Source organism: Periplaneta americana, chromosome 10 (assembly GCF_040183065.1).
Source record: "Periplaneta americana isolate PAMFEO1 chromosome 10, P.americana_PAMFEO1_priV1, whole genome shotgun sequence".
NCBI lineage: Eukaryota > Metazoa > Arthropoda > Insecta > Blattodea > Blattidae > Periplaneta > Periplaneta americana.
The window spans coordinates 32,867,918-32,886,913 of record NC_091126.1 but is presented as its reverse complement, the minus strand read 5'-3'; the positions used below and the strand labels follow the sequence as shown (position 1 = coordinate 32,886,913).

Sequence of the window (18,996 nt, the reverse complement as noted above, 5' to 3'; positions counted from 1 at the left end):
TGTTATTGAAAAAAATGTTCATTTTTTGCACATTGTTCTTAGTGCAATAATTTTGTAAGCTTATAATAGGAAATTAAATTGTTTTCTTTTCATATTTAATGAGTCTACTTTTTTCCATCTATATGCTGTTCTTCAACACACATTAAGCTTATAATGGGGTCTGTTAACATTGTCATATACTTGTTTTTATAAAACTTGCTGCAATTAACATGCATTGAAATAAAGAAAAAAAAAAACAAAAATCGCTGGTTTAGTAGAAAATATTGCAGACACTATACTTGTTTTTTTGAAAGATGGGACATGACAGGAGCGTTGCAATCGGAAAAACAACTGAATGTCACATAGCATGGTAGGCCTGTTGCTATGGTAACAACGGTTGAGTTGCCAAACTTATAGTTTCCATATGGTGAGTGCTTAATAGCTCTCTTGGCTACATTTATTGTGCACACAATGTTAGCATTGGCACGTTTCGTCTTTGATTCTCTGTCGATTTTTGTATTGTTTTCTTACCTTCGCGTCAATTGTCAATGAATGTTTTAACGTCAGCCATCTTAACGACAATTGCTAGCTACCATCAGCTGGGAGCGTGGTAGTCCATATTGGCAACATGGCACTGTAGTTCCAAGCTCGGCTGTCATGTCCCATCTTTCAAAAAAACAAGTATAGTATACATATCATGTAGTTTATGTTAAGAAGAGGAAAATGATAGTACAGATAATCATTTACTAAAATGTAGGTGCATCTTGTAACTACAGATAGTTTTATACGTAGAAACGTGTCCATACTTATTGCATTACAACTCTTGAAGAATACGAAGTACACATGTGGCCATATCCTTTTGAAGCAATTGAAATTGTAAGTTCACAATAATTTGTGTTCAACAGCTGTTTTTGACATGCAATATAACGTATTATTCCAGATTGTCAGTGTGACCCAACTGGTTCAGTCAGTGCACTTTGCAGTCCTCTTGGAGGAATGTGTCAATGTAAGCCAAATGTTGTTGGTAGACGATGTGATCGGTGTGCCCCAGGAACGTATGGCTTTGGTCCAGAAGGTTGCAGAGGTAAGTAATTGCGGCGCAATCTAATTACCCACGACTATGTGTTGGGCTCTAGTAATGTGGAGTCACACATTAAGATAAAATGGAACTCACACTGATAACATACAAATATTCTTGCCTTGTATGAGTATTGAGTCTATTTATGAAGGGCAGTCAAATGAAAACTGGTCAGATGCCAAAAAGTATAATAGAACATTTATTACCTCAAAAGTAATCTCCAAAACTGTTTATACATTTATCCCACTGTGAGACAAGACGATTAATTCCATTCTTGAAAAAGCTTATGGACTGTCTACCCAAGCAGTTCTTTATCCGGTCACACACGTCTTCGTCTGATGCAAAACGAAGTCCACAAATATCTTTCTTCAACTCTCCAAAAATGTAAAAATCGCATGGGGATAGATCTGGACTGTAGGGATGGAGAGTGTTGAAGTGTTTCCCAACCAAATCTCTGAATTGTATTCCTCGTGGAGTTGGCAGTATGTGGGCGGGCATTATCATGAAGAAGGATAACGCCATTCGATAGCGTTCCAGGGCATTTTGACTTAATGGCGCATCTCATTTTCTGTAAAGTTTCTTCAGAAAGCTGTGCATTGATTGTGGCCCCATGCTCGAGAAATTCAACAAGCAGAGGACCTCTAGAATCGAAGAAGAATATCAACATGTCTTTACCGGAACTTGTGTGTATTGCTTTGGACTTTTTTGGCGGGGAGAATCCATGTGTTTCCATTGTTGGCTCTGCTGTTTGCTCTCTGCTTCAAAATGTGGTACCATAATTCGTTCCCAATGACAATACAGGACAGAAATGTGCATACTCTTCCTCATGGTATCGTTGCAAGTGACCCAGTGAAGCAGCCATTCTGTTTATTTTCTGTTCCTCCGTCAACTCATGTGGAACCGATTGCACGCAGATTTTTACGTAATGCGGGTGTTTCATTGCAATGATATGTACAGAACCAAGACTTATTCCCACCAAATGACGAAGTTCTTCCACAGCGATCTGTCGATTTCCCCATATAAGACCATCAACCTCAGCAATAACAGCAGGAGTGATGGCACGATGAGCCTGTCCTGAGCAAGCATCGTCTTGCAGTGACACGCATCCCTTGAAATCTCTTGTGCCACTGCAGTATATGCGAATATGACGTGCTGTATTCGCTGTAAACAGCAGACATGCGACGATGGATTTATCGTCCTCCTCCTTCAGCAGTAAAAAATTGGACTACACCTCGCTGTTCTTCTTTGGACGAACACACTTGTCCCTAACCTCACTTCCAGCGCAATAAACGAACGACTAGTGTGTAAGCAGAGGTTGTAACTGTGCTTTTACAAGTCGCCACCAGATGTCAGTTCAGCAATAAAATTCCAGTGGTACCAACTTGCCTTTCGTGAGATATATGCATAGTGACCCATTTCGATTTGACTCTTCCTCATAGTTCTACTAACATATTAACGTTTAATACTTTGACTGCTCAACCCCTGTGGTTTTTATAATGCACTTACATGAGTTTCTCCATTAGCTGTGGTTTGAAAAGCTACAGTTTGTTTAAGAAATTGAAAAACCAGGAGGAGTCCGGGTTAGAGGTTTCATAATAGCCGGACTGCTATTCCTTCACTATTTATGAATGTCATGGCCATGAAAAATAATGAACTAGGTGTAAAAAACACTTGAGTATAGTGAATGTTAGATTCTGTTCCTTCAATCAGAGACAGAACAATCCTTCTTCTTCTTCTTCTTCTTCCTTTTCCTCCTCCTCCTCCTCTTCTTCTTCTTCTTCTTCTTCTTCTTCTTCTTCTTCTTCTTCTTCTTCTTCAGTTTTGTATTGGAGCCCAATTGTTCACTACAATCTCACTCTGATCAAAAGACAGTTTAAAATTATTGCTGTTAATTCCTGTAATTTTTGTATGGTATATGATTTGTTTTATATTTGCATTATTATTGTTATTATTTAAGACTACGGCCTAGGGGCCCAAGTAAAGGTGTAATGAGAATTGAATAAAATTAATATATTGATATATATTATTTGTTTTAGTTAGTCATAAAATATGTACGGAAATTTTTAACAACTTGGTATAAATTTCCAATTGACACTGTAATTTTGTTTACAAGAAAGAATTAATGTTTCAGCATGTGATTGCAATTCCATCGGAGCTTTGGACAACTTCTGTGATGCTCAGACAGGGCAGTGTAAGTGTCGTGCAAATACTTACGGCAGGGAATGCGATCAGTGTCAGCCTGGGTTCTGGAACTTTCCCAACTGTCAACGGTGTGAGTGCAATGGACACGCTGATGTATGTGATTCTCGCACAGGAGCTTGCATCAGTTGTCGTGATGCAACTCTTGGTCATCATTGTGACAGGTGGGTTGTGACAGTCACATTGGAAGAGGTTGTTCATCTCATATGTTTGCCAGTTTAATAGCTTCCTGGAGAATGTACTAATGAAGTTATGTCTGATATAGATTTGGGACTTGAATATGAAGATTATTTACTTATGAAAATAACCATAAAGTGATGCGTGCATTTTTTTTTTTTCATTGAACACCATATTATTAAAGAGTACTACCGGTACTTATTTTGTTCTTAAGTTAGTAAATTCAAACAGGTGATGAAATCATTTTGATTTACCTAGTCCTCCAATGGAAATATTCTGTTCATTTCTGAATCACTGCCATTTCGTCACTCAAATTCGAACTACTACTACTATTACTGCTGCTGCTGTTGCTAGTGTTGGTTAAGGCTCACCTCAACTTTTTTTCTTTGCTTTAGAAATAATATCCTTTGTGTGTCAAACATTTGTCTAGAATAATTTCATGGGAAAAATTTTTCCAGGACCGAGACCTTTGGCTGAGCACTCCAATGCTCTACCGACTGAGCTATCCAGGAACTACAGACCCCAGCTCAATTTTCCCCTTACATTCACATACCTCAAGTGGGTTGACTGAAGGCTGTCTCCTTGTTCCACTGCTTCATTTCGAATCCTCGAGTTTACTTTCTTTAGTTTTCTTCTCATAGTCTTCGTTTTATTTGCATTTATCTTCATCCCATAATGCTCACAGCTGTCATTTAGCTCCAGTATCATGTTCCTTAGGTCCAGCTCCTCTTCTGCTATGAACAGCATATTGTCAGCAAATCGTATGCCTTGTTTCTTAATATTCATTATTTTTTTGTTCTTGAACCCTTCATTTTGCTTTTCCAATCTGTTATGTTCATTATTTTCCTGTTCTTTCTTTATGTAGTTTGTTCTTTTTATGTTTCTTATTATGTAGCTTACATTTGATCAAAGTGTATAGATCTGTATTTTTTTTTTTAATTTTTTTCAATTACTTGCATAGCATCATAAGATAGTGTAAAAAAATTGTAAAGTGCCAGTTTTGATTAGCAGTGTTTCTCAATGCTATACAATTTGAAAAGAGCAGAGCAATTTAATACAAGTGGATGATCTTTCGTATTGCTTTGTTCCATTTTGTTGTATATTGTGTAATTTTTCTTGCTGACATGTTATGAAAGTCATTTCTGGAGTATGAACACATTGAATCTGTCATGAGTCTCCCCTTCTTCGAAATTCTTGATACATCACTGCTACAAACACCAATGATACTGCAAATCAAGCTTTCAGGTATAACTCCCTGTAAAGTTAATTTGAATAATTTCGAGGGAAAAATTGTTCCGGGCCCAGGTATTGAACCTGGGACCTTTGGTTAAACGTATCAATGCTCTCCCAACTGAGCTACTCGGGAACTCTACCCGACACTGATCCAATTTTTCCCTCTATATCCACAGATCTCAAAGTGGGCTGACAACCGTCAAGCAACCAACATTGAGTGCACACTAACTCTGTGTGACTTAAATTGTGGTTTTCTGTTACGTACAGTGACGTGTATTATGCAAATCAAGCTTTCAGGTATAACTCCCTGTAAAGTTAATTTGAATAATTTCGAGGGAAAAATTGTTCCGGGGCCGGGTATCGAACCCGGGACCTTAGGTTAAACGTACCAACGCTCTCCCAACTGAGCTACCCGGGAACTCTACCCGACACCGATCCAATTTTTCCCTCTATATCTACAGACCTCAAAGTGGGCTGACAACCGTCAAGCAACCAACATTGAGTGCACACTAACTCTGTGTGACTTAAATTGTGGTTTTCTGTTACATACAGTGACGTGACCAATGATATTAATGAAAACAACCGAAATTGAAACAGTTCAGTCAAGAAAGATCAAAGATCATAGGAATTGTCATTCACACAACTTTCTGAACTATACATTTGTTCCCTTTACTTTCTTGAACCTTACAACTAAGGCTCCACTGTTCAAAAATAAAATTGAAGACATGTTAAAATTTATATTTACGTTGTTGAAGTGAAAATTAATCTTGACTTTGAGTTTTAGCAGACCAACAGTTTAAATACATGAAATATAATTGTCATGAACCTCACTACTTTAGAGATTTAATGATTCATGCTAATTTTATGCATATTGGCACATGTTAGGCACATTAAATTTTCCTACTTAAAAAAAAAAATACTGTCAACAGATGCCAGTTCCTAGTTGCGAAATGAAACTTCGCAGTATGTAGAGTGAGTGTCAGTGTTTGGTATGTTACAGTGATTTTTTTCATTTGTTGTTACTTACAGAGCTATCTTGAAGCCCATTAAATACTGGAGATGATATGGGCCAGGAACATGATGCTGATAACTCATTACTCCATAAACTATATAGCATAAACCTTCATGGCCCTCATAAAGACAATATTCCAATTGTAAATGTAAACTAACTACTATTATTTCGTTAATGGTTTTGTTTCTGTAGATGTATTGAGGGGTTTTATGGTGATCCACGAATAGGAGTGGACATCCCTTGCCGTCCTTGTCCTTGCCCTGAAACAATAGAATCTGGTCACTCCTATGCCACTCGCTGTGCGCTTGATGCCCGCACCCAAGATGTAGTTTGTGAATGTAGTGTGGGTTATGCTGGTAAGTAAAACAAACGTTTACAGAAAGTAAAAATATCTTCAAAATATGTTATTGATATATAGAAATTAGTTTCTTGAAGTTCTATTGAAATTTACATATAGTGGATATAAAAGTATGGCAACACTTCTACCTATGTAAAAGAAACAAACAGATTTATTTCCACCAACAGTTGATTTGCACTACTTCAATACATGTCTTTTAACACAAGACATTTTTCAAGACTTATACTGGGTGTTCAGTTCAAAGTGTGTCATGGCTCGCTGTATGCTGTCGTATGGCTAGTCGATGAGCCTAGAGAATTCAATCTTCCTACACTTCCGCAGAGGTGTATTACCTATGTGTCAGAGAAGTTGCATAGCAAGTACGGCGTTCATTCTGAAGAGTACTTACTGGTATGTACGGCAACGCCGGTAGTGGCAGGAATGTGAACTGTTTGGAAACATGTACTGAGGTGGGTTTTTTTCCTTACTGTCAGGATATGGGGAGAGGGTTAAGACGATTTCTTACGTATTTGTTGACATTAACTTCGACGATCAACATGGACACTGAGCATTTGATTTGTATTGTGGAATGTTGTCGTTCGTAACCGATAACAAATACCCTGCGTACGACTTGCCCGCGCAAAACACAGTTCAAAAGAGGTTATGGCAGCACACAGACCATACAGACTGCCATCTGTTGCTACGACGTTCAAGTTATACCGTACACGTTCTCAAGTTCAGATTGAACGCCTTGATTAATAGGCAACTTCTCTGACATAAAAGCTGAAACTCGCTTCAAATCGCTGACTCACAACAGTGATGTCATGACACACTTTGAAATGAACACCCAGTATATAGGGTGTTATTTATTATACTCCAATTTTACAGAGAACCCTATTTTACCTGAGATAGGAATGTTAGGGTTATAAATACATTATTTTAATATTTAGATGATATTGATTAATTAAATCTCATATTGAATTAATCTTATGTTTCAATTATGAAGTTAATAAAATTTTACAAATCTATAAATTCAGCAAATCTATACAACGTTTTATATATAGGGTGTTATATTATTAATTTCAATTGTGAATACTTCTTTGAGTGATTTTGGGTATTCAGGTCCCCGATGTGATGTGTGTGCTGATAACTACTTTGGCAATCCTGAAGTTCCTGGTGGATCTTGTCGTTCATGCAACTGTAGTAACAACATCGATGTGTCCCGTCCTGGGAACTGTGACATCCGAACTGGTCAATGTCTTCAATGTCTGTTCAATACAGAGGGCTTCAACTGTGAGATCTGCAAAGCTGGCTACTACGGAGATGCTGTCAACCAAGAATGCAAAGGTACACTTTAAGGCACAAGGAGATAACGAGATTAGTTACAATATTGTGATTGATACTTAAAGCTATATAATATACTTGAAAATTAATTATACTTGATATTTTATACTAATTAATCTGATCTGTATTATATGAGTTCCATGAACGTAACCAAAAACATTGAAGAAAGTACAGTTTTCTGAAAGTATATGCAGTAAATGTTAATACATTAATTTAAGTAAAGAACGCAATATAATAATAATAATAATAATAATAATAATAATAATAATAATAATAATAATAATAATAATGATAATAATAATAATAATAATTTATTTATTTATTTATTTATTTATTTATTTATTTATTTATTTATTTATTTATTTATACTGGTAGAGTTAAGGCCATAGGGCCTTCTCTTACACACTAGCAGGTAACAAAGTATACAAGGAGTAGTTTGTAGTTCGAGTGTTTTCAGTTCACATAAAAACAAAATTTACGGGATGTTACAAAATGAAGTAGGACAGTGGATTAAGATCATTTTCTTTTTATATGAGATCATACTTGCAGTACAGTACTAAATAATCTTTCTGAGAAAACTTCTTGGTTGGATGCTAAGAATAACGCACTGCTAAGACGACATCAGAAAGTATACAGATTTAAAAAGATACAGTAGTGTGCAAATTAATCCGAACACGACATATTTTTACATTTTCTGTCATTGTTGGCCTCACAGCTGCTCATACCACTTTAATTGACATCTGTAGTACGTGTAATTTCATTGTTGAAGGTCTGTCGTTATTATTTTTTTTATAATATGTGACTTTTGCCTGTCTTTTTGTACTTATAAGCATTTCAGTTATGTTGAAGACTTAATACTGCAATCCTGTGTACATTCTGCCGTCTTCACAAATGGATACAACTCCACGAAAACGGTCTAAAATTATAACATTTGCAGAGCATTCTTCTATGACACAGAGGCAAATTGCTGCAGAATGTCACATCGGTTTGGCTACTGTTAATTCGATCATAAAACGATACAGGGAGACTGGATCCATCACACCAAAGAAAAAAGGAAACTGTGGCCGGAAAAGGAAGACTTCACCTGCAGATGATCGTTTGTCAGGAAAAGTAAATTAAATCCTAGATTAACTGCTGTCGACTTAACCCGCGAGTTAATGGCTACCACTGGGACGAATATTCACGTCACAACAGTGCGGCGTAGGCTTTTGGAAGCTGGACGAAGGGCTCGTAAGCCTATTAAGAAGCAACTGCTAACCCCTGTTATGTGCAAAAAACGCTTAATGTGGGCAAAATTACATCAACACTGGACAGTGAATGACTGGAAGAATGTACTTTTTTCCGATGAGTCTCATTTCGAGGTCCACAGCCACCGTGTTTCTTACGTACAGAAAGGATCCGAAAAAGTAACAGCAGCTCATCTCCAACAAGCACCCAAATACCCCCCTAAAGTAATGTTTTGGGGTTGTTTTACACATGAAGGGCCTGGAGCATTAATACCTATCAAGGGAATGATGAATTCTGACAAATATATTCACTTATTGGAAACCAGAATCGTACCCCAGCTGCAAAAATCATTTCCGGATGACAGAGGTGTGTTCCAACAAGACCTGGCATCATGCCATACGTCTCGAAAAACTACAGAATTCTTCAACAAGAAGAATATTCATGTACTCCCCTGGCCAGGCAACTCACCCGACATCAACCCCATTGAGAACTTGTAGTCAATTTGCAAAAGAAGAATGCAGAAAATGGATTGTTCTACAAAGGAGAAGATGATTTCTGCCCTCATTGGTGTATGGTTTCGCGATGAAGAAATGAAGGATATTTGTGGGAAATTAGTGGAATCCATGCCAAATCGTCTCAGAGCTGTTATTAGGAACAAGGGAGGCCACATAGATTACTGAGGTATGTCTTAGATCCTTTTTTTATCCCGTTTGAGTGTTTTTGCATAAGTAATTACGTTGTTGGGATTAATTTGCACGCTACTGTAATTTATGGGTAGGAAAATGATGAATTTATGAAAAACGACGAAGTACTAAAACTGTTTCTCCCTTTTCTTTTTATACATCCTCTTATATGAAGCATTGCAAATTCTGTGTGTATAATTATGTGATTGGGATGTGAAGGCATTGGAATTGTGCGTTCCTTCTACTTTGATGATGGGGTGTTGGCGTCATTATAGATTTGAAAAGTTGAGAAAATCTATACCAGTATTGTGTTTGTCCACCACTAATTTCAAGTTGGATTTACTGGGATGATCTAGTCTTTCATTTAATGGTAATAAACATAGAATCATTTGAGTATATTCTGGGCTGTATTGAAGATTCTCAATGCTCTCTTAGTATAAAGAATAAAAGAGGCTTCAATAATATCTCCATTCAAGTCTCCAGTCCTTATGTTAGTGTTTATTTCCCTTGTGTGAAGCACTTGACCTGAAACTCGTGCTCTGAAGCTGTGCTTGGGCTTGGGTTCGAATCCCGCTTGGGTCTTTTCCCGAGATTTTCCTCAATTGTAAGGCGAATGTCAAGTAATTCCGTGAGGAATCCTCGGACTCACATTGCAAAAACACCATCTCATAGTTACCAGTTACATCAACGATAGATAACAATGCAGTTGATAGAACCTCATTAAGCAACCAGTAGAAATAAATAAAGCAATATCATCTTGCATAAGCAATTTTTTTGAATATATAATAATAATTATAATTTATTTCGTTTTGATTATACAGACGACGTGTAAAATTACTACACCCAAAGGAGCAAAAGCTCGTGCTCGAGTGCGGTTCAGTTTAATATAAATAAAATACCAAAACGTATTACAATGCATACAAAATGAATTAGAAACAACACAAGGATAACGATCAAGCTAGAATATAATATATAAAGTACAATATAAAAATAAAAATGGAATATAAAAATCTGCCATCATAGTTTAGTTGGTAGTGCACCTGCCCGCTGACCCAGAGCCACGCCCTCGTGCAGCCCTGACTTCTGCCTGGGCCGATCACCTGATTGGACTACCTCTGGGATCCTCCCCAACTGCAAGACGACTGTCAGGCAATCCACGACGAATCCTAGGCCTCATTTTGCCATCACCAATTCCATCAATGCCAAATAACTCAGTAGTTGAAACAGGATCGTCAAAAACCAAATAAAACAACAATATATAAAAAGAGAACAAATACCACATATACATATTAATGTAATACAGTGAAACCTGTTCAAATCGGAACCTGAATAATTCGGAATCCTGTCTATTTCGGAACAATTTATTGATCCCGGCAAAATTTTGTATGCATTATTTGTAATTTTTCCTGAATAAATCGGAAACTGTCCAACACGGAAACGGAAACTGCCTGCTACTGTTCAAAACGGAAATAATATTTTAGAGACACTATATTTTGTAACTATATTTTGAAACAGCGTGTAAGTTCAAGGAATATACGAAATATGTAGATCACTAAAATAAAAAGAAGTTTTCTTTGCAAAATTTTAGAGGGTACGAGGGTGTGTTGGCCTGTCAGTCATAAATTTTATTACCCTGGTGGCTAGGCAGACGAGTCCCTTCAAAGATTTTCATTGCTTCACACCTGTAAACTGTCGCAGCTAGACAGGGGGGAAGTGTAGTGATTTCCTGGTAAAAAAAAAAAAAGTTGCGTAAAATGTGGCATTAACATTAAGTCACGAAGTAAAAGTTATCGAATTAAAGGAAAATTAGAAACGAAGTGTATGTGAAATAACGTTGAAGTTCAGTTGTGGAAAACTCAGTGTGGCACTTTAAAAATAAAGATCATAATGAGTGGCTTGCGGCCAATATTGGTAACTGCTGTAAAAGAAACCAGAAAACAACTGTTTATGTGGAAATAAATGAATTGTCGTGGGAGTGGGTTCTTCATGACCTCTGGATCTATTCTGCAAAGCAAGCCATTGAACTGGGAAAGAAATTAGATAAACCAAAATTCAAGCCTTCTAATGGATGGCTCCTAGTCCAATTAGTTAATAATGTGCAGTGATATATAGAACAGTATTATAGTATAGTGTTAGATATTAAACTCAATGAAGTTAGTAAACTTTAGTAGTGTTTAATGACTAATGAGTGAGTTATGATAACATTTGTATAGAAAATGAGATTTTAACGAAGATGATCACCAACGGAATAAGCAACAGAAAGCTGATTTAATGTGAGTAGTATTAAATGGATTAGTTTGTACTCCTTGCAGTTTGCAGTGTGCCATTTTGTTTTTCATTTATACGAATTATAAAATATTCCATTTTAATGTAACACCTGAATAATACGGAAACCTGTCCACAACGGAAAAAAATAGGACCATGCCATTTCCGTCTTGAACAGGTTTCACTGTATTAACAAGTGAACTTGTCTGACATTAAATGAGATAGTGCTAGGCATGATGGATGCACCATCAAAAGAATTACACTATATTTAGTTTTGTTTGAAGTGTAGGCACACAGACTAAAGCGAATATCTGTTGGTATTTAAATATTGCAAATGATCACTGTACACACAATTTTGTATTAGATAGACTGTAGCACTTTTGTTTTACCTACGTTGCTATAAATTATGAATTATCACCTGTTAGGCCTAGGTCTACATACTTACTAGATTGCGAATGAGCATTGTATTGCATAAATGTCTTATTCCTGCAGTGTTTCGCATTTAAGTTCTACGTGTGTTACGATACATTTAATTAAATGTACTTTGCAGAGTGCACGTGCAACTTGCTGGGAACAGATGAGGCTGCAGGTCCATGTAACCGCAAGACAGGACAGTGCTCTTGTCGACCAAACGTCATTGGTTTAAATTGTGACCAGTGTGAAGAGAATCACTGGAAAATTGCAAGTGGAAAGGGTTGTGAAGTCTGCGAGTGTGATCCGAATGGCTCTAATGCCGAACAGTGCAATCAGGTGAACATACCATTTCACAATTAACTATTGAAGTTTCATTGGAAAATCTAGAATTATGAAAAGTAAAGCAATACCTGGTTTACAGTGAAAGTGTTTAGCTGGTTAGAGATTTATGTTCTTTGCAACCAAAGCTACATGATGTTTTTAATATCCTGCAATTTTACTATAAGAAATGTTTTATATCAGATATTCAGCCAGAACTATTAGAGAATTGCTTTCTAGAGGACTAAATAGACCCTGTGTATACTTCTATAAATAGGCAGCCATTCTCTCAAGGTTAATAGAAAGACGTTTAGTAATATTATCTTATTTTGGCTATCAATCATGGCTTCAATATTTCCATTTCATGCATTTCGATATCATTGTGAAAACAGTTGCATATGTATGTAACCTGAAGAAATGTATTTGCATTGAAATCTTATACTTTTATTTGCCATTATCTCTGTATATTTTAAATTTATGCAGTATGACAGAGAACTAAAAGTTATCTAGTAAAACCATGCATTTAAGGCTGTCAGATTCCTTGTCATTTTAGTATGTCCAGTGTCATATGTGAAGAAATCTACTTTGTTCAAATTTATCTCGACTACTTAATTCATATATTTTTATTATTCGTGCAACAAGTTTTCACTGCAATCATAAAGTAGCAGAGAGTGAGAAACAAAATATATTATAGGAAATTAAGCGAGAAATATTTTATTTCAGTATTCCTAAATATCTGCTGATGATTTCATCACCATATGGAGTTTGATTTCATTGCATTAGATATCAACCATACTCTTGAAGATGTTGTATTTAAATTCTAAATATTTTCTGCTATGGCTCATTGACAACATGAAGAATGATGCACTTCGCTCCTATCAGGGCCAGGCTGTGTGCTCCTTGAATTACGTTTTAGATAATAACTTGTGCATTGTCAGTATCTCAACTATTCCAAATAAGAGTCCAATTGTTACAGACGTTGTTTAATCAAATGTCATCCTGTTTCAGTTTGATGGTCAATGTGATTGTAAACAAGGTTTCGGTGGACGTCAGTGTAATCAGTGTCAAGATTATTATTGGGGAAACCCAACCGAAAAATGCCACTGTAAGTAACTGTTTTCAGTTTTTTCAAGTTTCGGTTATCGTAATCTGAATAGTGAAGCTTTGATTACCTTCATCTTCGACTGCTGTTTCTACGAACTATTTCATACCATCAAATTCGATTATCGTCAAAATTTTACGAATCATCTTTTTCCTGAATCATATACTAGTACATTTCTCCTGAATGACTAATATTCGCAGTCATTTACCCGAATGTTTCGTTTCGTAAGTTCACTGCCCTTTTACATAACCATATAAGAGCATGTCAAGTGTTGATTTCATTTTCAAAGCCAGTAAAGAAATTTACAGCCCATCAAACTTGTGATTTAGTTAATTGGATTTTACAGCATTTATTAAGCTTTTCTCTTAACGTTCTTGTAATGAATTTTATAATTTTTTTATTTAATTAAATTAATATGGTAGTGTTCAGGGAAGATATTTCTTGTAATGCATAGTTGTATCCCACAAGAATGATATTCACGTGTCTAGGTTTCATTTTGGAAACAAATTGTCAGTATAATATGAGTTGAAATGATTCCATTATCATTGTTTACCATTGTCTCGATAACCATCTAAGTTTTGTGGTACAAATTAATGATGACAATCGAAGCTTCACTGTTATACAATGTATAGATTCAGAAACAAAATTTGGGCCATCTGAATTTTCCAAGTTCCAGTTGCAACATACTGCACATGCTCAGTAGTTACTGTAAGCATGTGCGGTATATTGTAACTGGAGCTTGGAAAATTCAGGTGGCCCAACTTTTTTTTCTTGGGTCTGTACAAATACTCATTTTTAAATTGAATCATTGTTAAAGACACTAAATAATTTCTTTTAGTATTTTGATAAGCAAAGAAATTGTTCTACTAGCTTAATAATCTTAAAGTTACGTGTCTGTTGTGTTTACGTATCACTCACCATGATAATACTAAGCTAGAAAATATAATTGGTTTGTTTCAGTCTGTATTAAATCCACAGAAAACTTAAGAAATCCAGCAAAATATCAATTTTGTCAAGAACTGACTTAGTGCCTTTTAACAATCTCTAATTCAATTATAAGTAAGACTTATCTTTCCACACTGTAAAATAAAATATATCTTACTTCAGATATACTGCAGAAATTTAACATTTCTTTAAAAGATGTAATTGATTTCGTATTGAATTAACAACTTCAGTCACAGAGAAGACAGTGCAAAACGAGTACTTCTAGTGTAGCAGTGTAAAATATATAGTTTAATTTAGTTTTGTTTATTTAAAAGGTCGTTAAATAATACAAAATTACAATAGGCTTAGTCAGAGTTAAAACTATTTAAATACAAATTAATTAAAATGACATTCAATGTATTCCTGTACTGTGTAAAAATTTTGCTAAAGAGCATGTATTTTAATTTAGTTTTAAAAACTCTAATATTATTAATGTACGTAATGTCAAAAGGAATTTATTAAAAGTTTTACACTCACAACAAAATGGCTAGTACAAATCTTGGCTAATATACATTTAGGAACACTTAGCTTTCGGCTATTTGGTAGTCTCATGGAAATGTATTGTGTTACCATAATCTTTTTTTTTTTTCATATAAATATTCATATACCGGTACATGTGTAATGTTAGCAAAAACATACAATGAAAGAAGATTTAAAATTCCAAATTCATTGAATATGGGCTTCTTGGGCCTTAAGAATACGCAAAGCTCTTATTTGAGAAAGAAAAACATATTTTGCAGTGACACTATTTTCCCACAATAAAACTGCATAATTGAAATGAAACTGAAAGAACATGATAGGCTTTTACTAAAGAACTGGCAGGAAGCAGTTGTTAAAATCTTCCTAATCTGATTGTTTTAATCTTCTATCTTTAATCTTTATAGGCACTATTATCCAGTCATGCCTTTTTACACATGTTCCCCAATATTAAAAAATTCATTTTATTGTGTAGTTAAATATACAGATGTGTCAGCTGAAAATTGAAGTTAGTGGAAAATGGATGCTTATCTGTACTTAATATGACAAAATTGGATTACTGAATGTTCCTTTTACAGCTTGTGAATGCAACCCTGAGGGATCAGCTACTTTACAATGTAATCAGAACAATGGCACTTGTGTTTGTATGGTGGGGATTGGAGGAGAGAAATGTGATCAGTGTGCTCGGGGTTATATTGGCACAGCTCCTCACTGCAGACCTTGTGGTGAATGCTTTGACAACTGGGATAGGATACTTAACGATCTTCGTGGTATGTATTTTCTGCTTAGCTACAAACAAAATGTTGTTGATTGCTTTCATGTTATATTTGGTATTTCTCCTAATCTGAAGCCCCTGCTATAAATCAGAAACTATATGCTTTTTTGTCACCTGACAAAGACTTATATTTCCTTATTTGGCAATGGTGAAGAAAATCTCATGGAAGAGTTCGTAAAACCACTGTGGGAAAAGCGTGATATCTTGAGAAAATTTACGTGTGTAGGTGGTTCTGTTTAAGACAGATTTTGTTCTCCTTTACTTGAGAACCGAAACCAGATTGTACAAGCAGGATATATAGTATGTTATATTGCTTGTGTGTCATTATTTACCATTGCATTTTATTGCCCTAATGTGTACCCTTCAATTTCATACCAGCATAATTTCACTAGAAGCCCCAAAATATTTGCAATAAAGTCACTCTATATATTTTTAGTTTACAATACGCTAGGATTGAACCTGTAAAACAGCTTTCTGATGAACTAACTCTTGTTTATTTCCGTGATGATGTAACAAATAACATTTCAAATTACAATATGAGAGAATTGAAAGAGTCTTGAAATTGAAAAACATGTTTTGCCACCAATTTCTCCGGATTTAACACCTCTACACTATTGCTGTGGGATCTATTTAAGGTAAACTGACGATTTCTGTCGTAAAAGGAATAAGGATATTATAAAACTAGTCATAGGAAGGACTTGTTAAAAAGTGAAATAAACATCAAAAGTAAAATTTTTCTATCATTTTAATTTGTTTCAGTAAGAGACATGTTCTTTTTCCTTTATTTTTACTTATAAGGTTATTGTGTTTTGGAGAGTATTGGCATTTTTTTTTTATTTTCAAATAGTACATTATGCAACGAGCCTATAATGGTAGAAGTAAGGCGCGAGTATGTTTGTTTATGAAACGAGCGCAAGCGAGTTTCATAATTTTCATATGAGCGTCTTAATTACCATTATAGGCAAGTTTCATACGACTTTTTATGCTCGACCATTTTTCTAACTTGAAATTATTCATAAGTATTCATGTTAAGGTTATCTAAGTTAGGAGCGGATCTGACCTTCTAAATTGTGAGATGTGCGCAGATGCGAAAGTATTGATTTTTTCCGAGGAACGAATGTCATTGACCTTGATATAATCTAGAGAATAAAATGAACATTAATCTTGATATAACCTGGAAATTGATTTAGAATTGAAAAACGAGATGACAAATTGAATTTATTTGAATATTATTTACATTTAACGCTAATTATTATAGTAACAGAACATAACCTTCTGCGACAGTATTGGATTTCCAGCCTTCGTGACGATTTGCTAGTTGTCTTTCGATTGCATATCCGAGAACAATCGATACTTGCGGTTTTATAATGCTACAATGGTGATTTCTCATTGGCTGAACAACTGAACTATAATGAATAGGTGTACTTTAATAAGTTACATTAAAGGGCTACTACCAGGTGTATAATTACTACATTTCGCCATGGTCGAGCATATATTAAATTAAAGCACTGTGTACCAATACAGTACAAAATATCATGTTTGGTCTCAGTGCACTAGGGTACTCACCTCAACAATTTTTGATGATGATGATGATGATGATGATGATGATGATGATGATGATGATGATGATGATGATATATATATTAGTGAATGTTTCTGCTTGATATTGATTGCAGACCAAACCAATAAGGTAATGGAGGCAGCGTCACAGATTAAACAGACCGGAGCTACTGGTGCCTACACACGAGAATTTGAGAAGATGGAGAAACAGCTGGATGAGGTGAAGCAGCTCCTTGAAAACACAAGCGTTAGTTCACATGATCTTGAAGGCTTAGAAAATTTGGTGGAGAGATTTAGGTATGACATGGAAATCGATAATTATTACTTTAACATGTTTAAGGTAATTTATCAGGTTTGACACTGTAGTGGCAACAAGCCACAAGCAGAAAATAAAATATAGTTTCACAGGTATGAAGTTACATATGGAGGGGGGTCGATTAAATTTATGCTTGCCTCTATATTCTGTGTACACATGGAAAACATATCGTGTTAGAATAGACTAGTACAATAAATATAAGTACCTTAAAGACTGATCATCTATCGGTAAATGTGGGCTGAGGGCATTGTATTGTATTGTATTTATTAACATTCCATAGTATTCATACATTGCTTACAGCTAGAATAGGGAACAAGTGAAAAAACTTAATACTATAATAAAATCTTAATTTATAGTCACAGTCTAGATGAAATATATACAGACGAGATTTACAATATAGTCTACTAGTACAACACAAAGTTTTAGTATCAATTTCATGAAGTGTTATTGAATGTCATGAATTCACCTACAGAATAGAAGGCGTAAGAAATTAGGTACTTCTTTAATTTGGCCCTAAATAGTCTTATGTTTTGAGTTTCATTTTTTATATCGATAGGGAGGCTATTCAAAATTTTTACTGCCATATAACGCACTCCTTTTTGATAGCACGATAGACTTGCTGATGGAGTATGAAAGTCATTTTTTTGAGGTGTATTTATGCTATGAACTGTTGAATTAATTACAAAGTTGTCACGATTACATACGAGGAAGATTATTAATGAAAAGATATACTGACAAGCCATGGGCATTATTTGTAGCATAAAAAAAATGTTATATTTTGCTGGTGCCATGTTCATTTTATTTTCAAAGATTGTAACACTAAGTGAAAATCATCAAAATTACTGGGTAATGATGTAAGACAAATCCGAGAATTAAGAATCAAGGTCGAAACAAAAATTAATGTACTGTGAGTGTTTTTTTTGTTTCACGTTTTAATAGAATTTTATTCTTTTCTGAACATAAAAAAAAACAAAACATAATGATAAATTATAAAATACATACCTGGAATACCGACCATCAGTCAGTAAAGAGGGGGCTGAGGGCATAACATTTTATATTTCACTATGTTATGTCCAAAGATTTTAATACTAAATCAAAATCATAAAGATTAAGCTGAATCTGAGAGCCTTTATTCTCTGTAGCTATTCGAATGCAGTGTTGAAGTCCTCCATGTTGTCAGGGTAACTGCCACTGCTTTATTCAAAGTCCAGTTCCATGCATAGAGCAAAGTTTCCACCGATCACTGCTAATTTAACAGTCTCAGTTTGTTGCTGGAAACAGAAAATTTAAAATTGTAGCTCTGAAGTCTTTTATCTTAAACAGTAAAATATTATCATAAGCAAAACGCATTATAAACATATACTTGCCGATATTATCTGATTAAGTACTGTCTGCAGGCAGCGAGAAATGTCTACACTGCAGATTCTTTGGTGGAAACTTTAACTTGTCTTGTTTGCTTCACTTGCCATTTTATCTCTAGCATTTGTACAATATGAGCAGACTCTTTTAGCTGGGA

General features: G+C 35.1%; 1 protein-coding gene across 4 annotated transcripts in view; it reads left to right on the top strand.

The window, feature by feature from the left end:
• Positions 1–18,996, top strand: part of LanB1 (laminin subunit beta-1) — a 150,321-nt gene that overhangs the window by 116,117 nt on the left and 15,208 nt on the right. For all 4 annotated transcript variants that reach the window (XM_069837171.1, XM_069837170.1, XM_069837169.1 and 1 more), the window contains 8 exons: positions 920–1,063; positions 3,189–3,420; positions 5,871–6,034; positions 7,138–7,362; positions 12,085–12,284; positions 13,275–13,371; positions 15,408–15,599; positions 17,281–17,461. In XM_069837171.1, the coding sequence (XP_069693272.1) occupies positions 920–1,063; positions 3,189–3,420; positions 5,871–6,034; positions 7,138–7,362; positions 12,085–12,284; positions 13,275–13,371; positions 15,408–15,599; positions 17,281–17,461 (1,435 nt within the window). The remainder of the gene's footprint in view (positions 1–919; positions 1,064–3,188; positions 3,421–5,870; positions 6,035–7,137; positions 7,363–12,084; positions 12,285–13,274; positions 13,372–15,407; positions 15,600–17,280; positions 17,462–18,996) is intronic.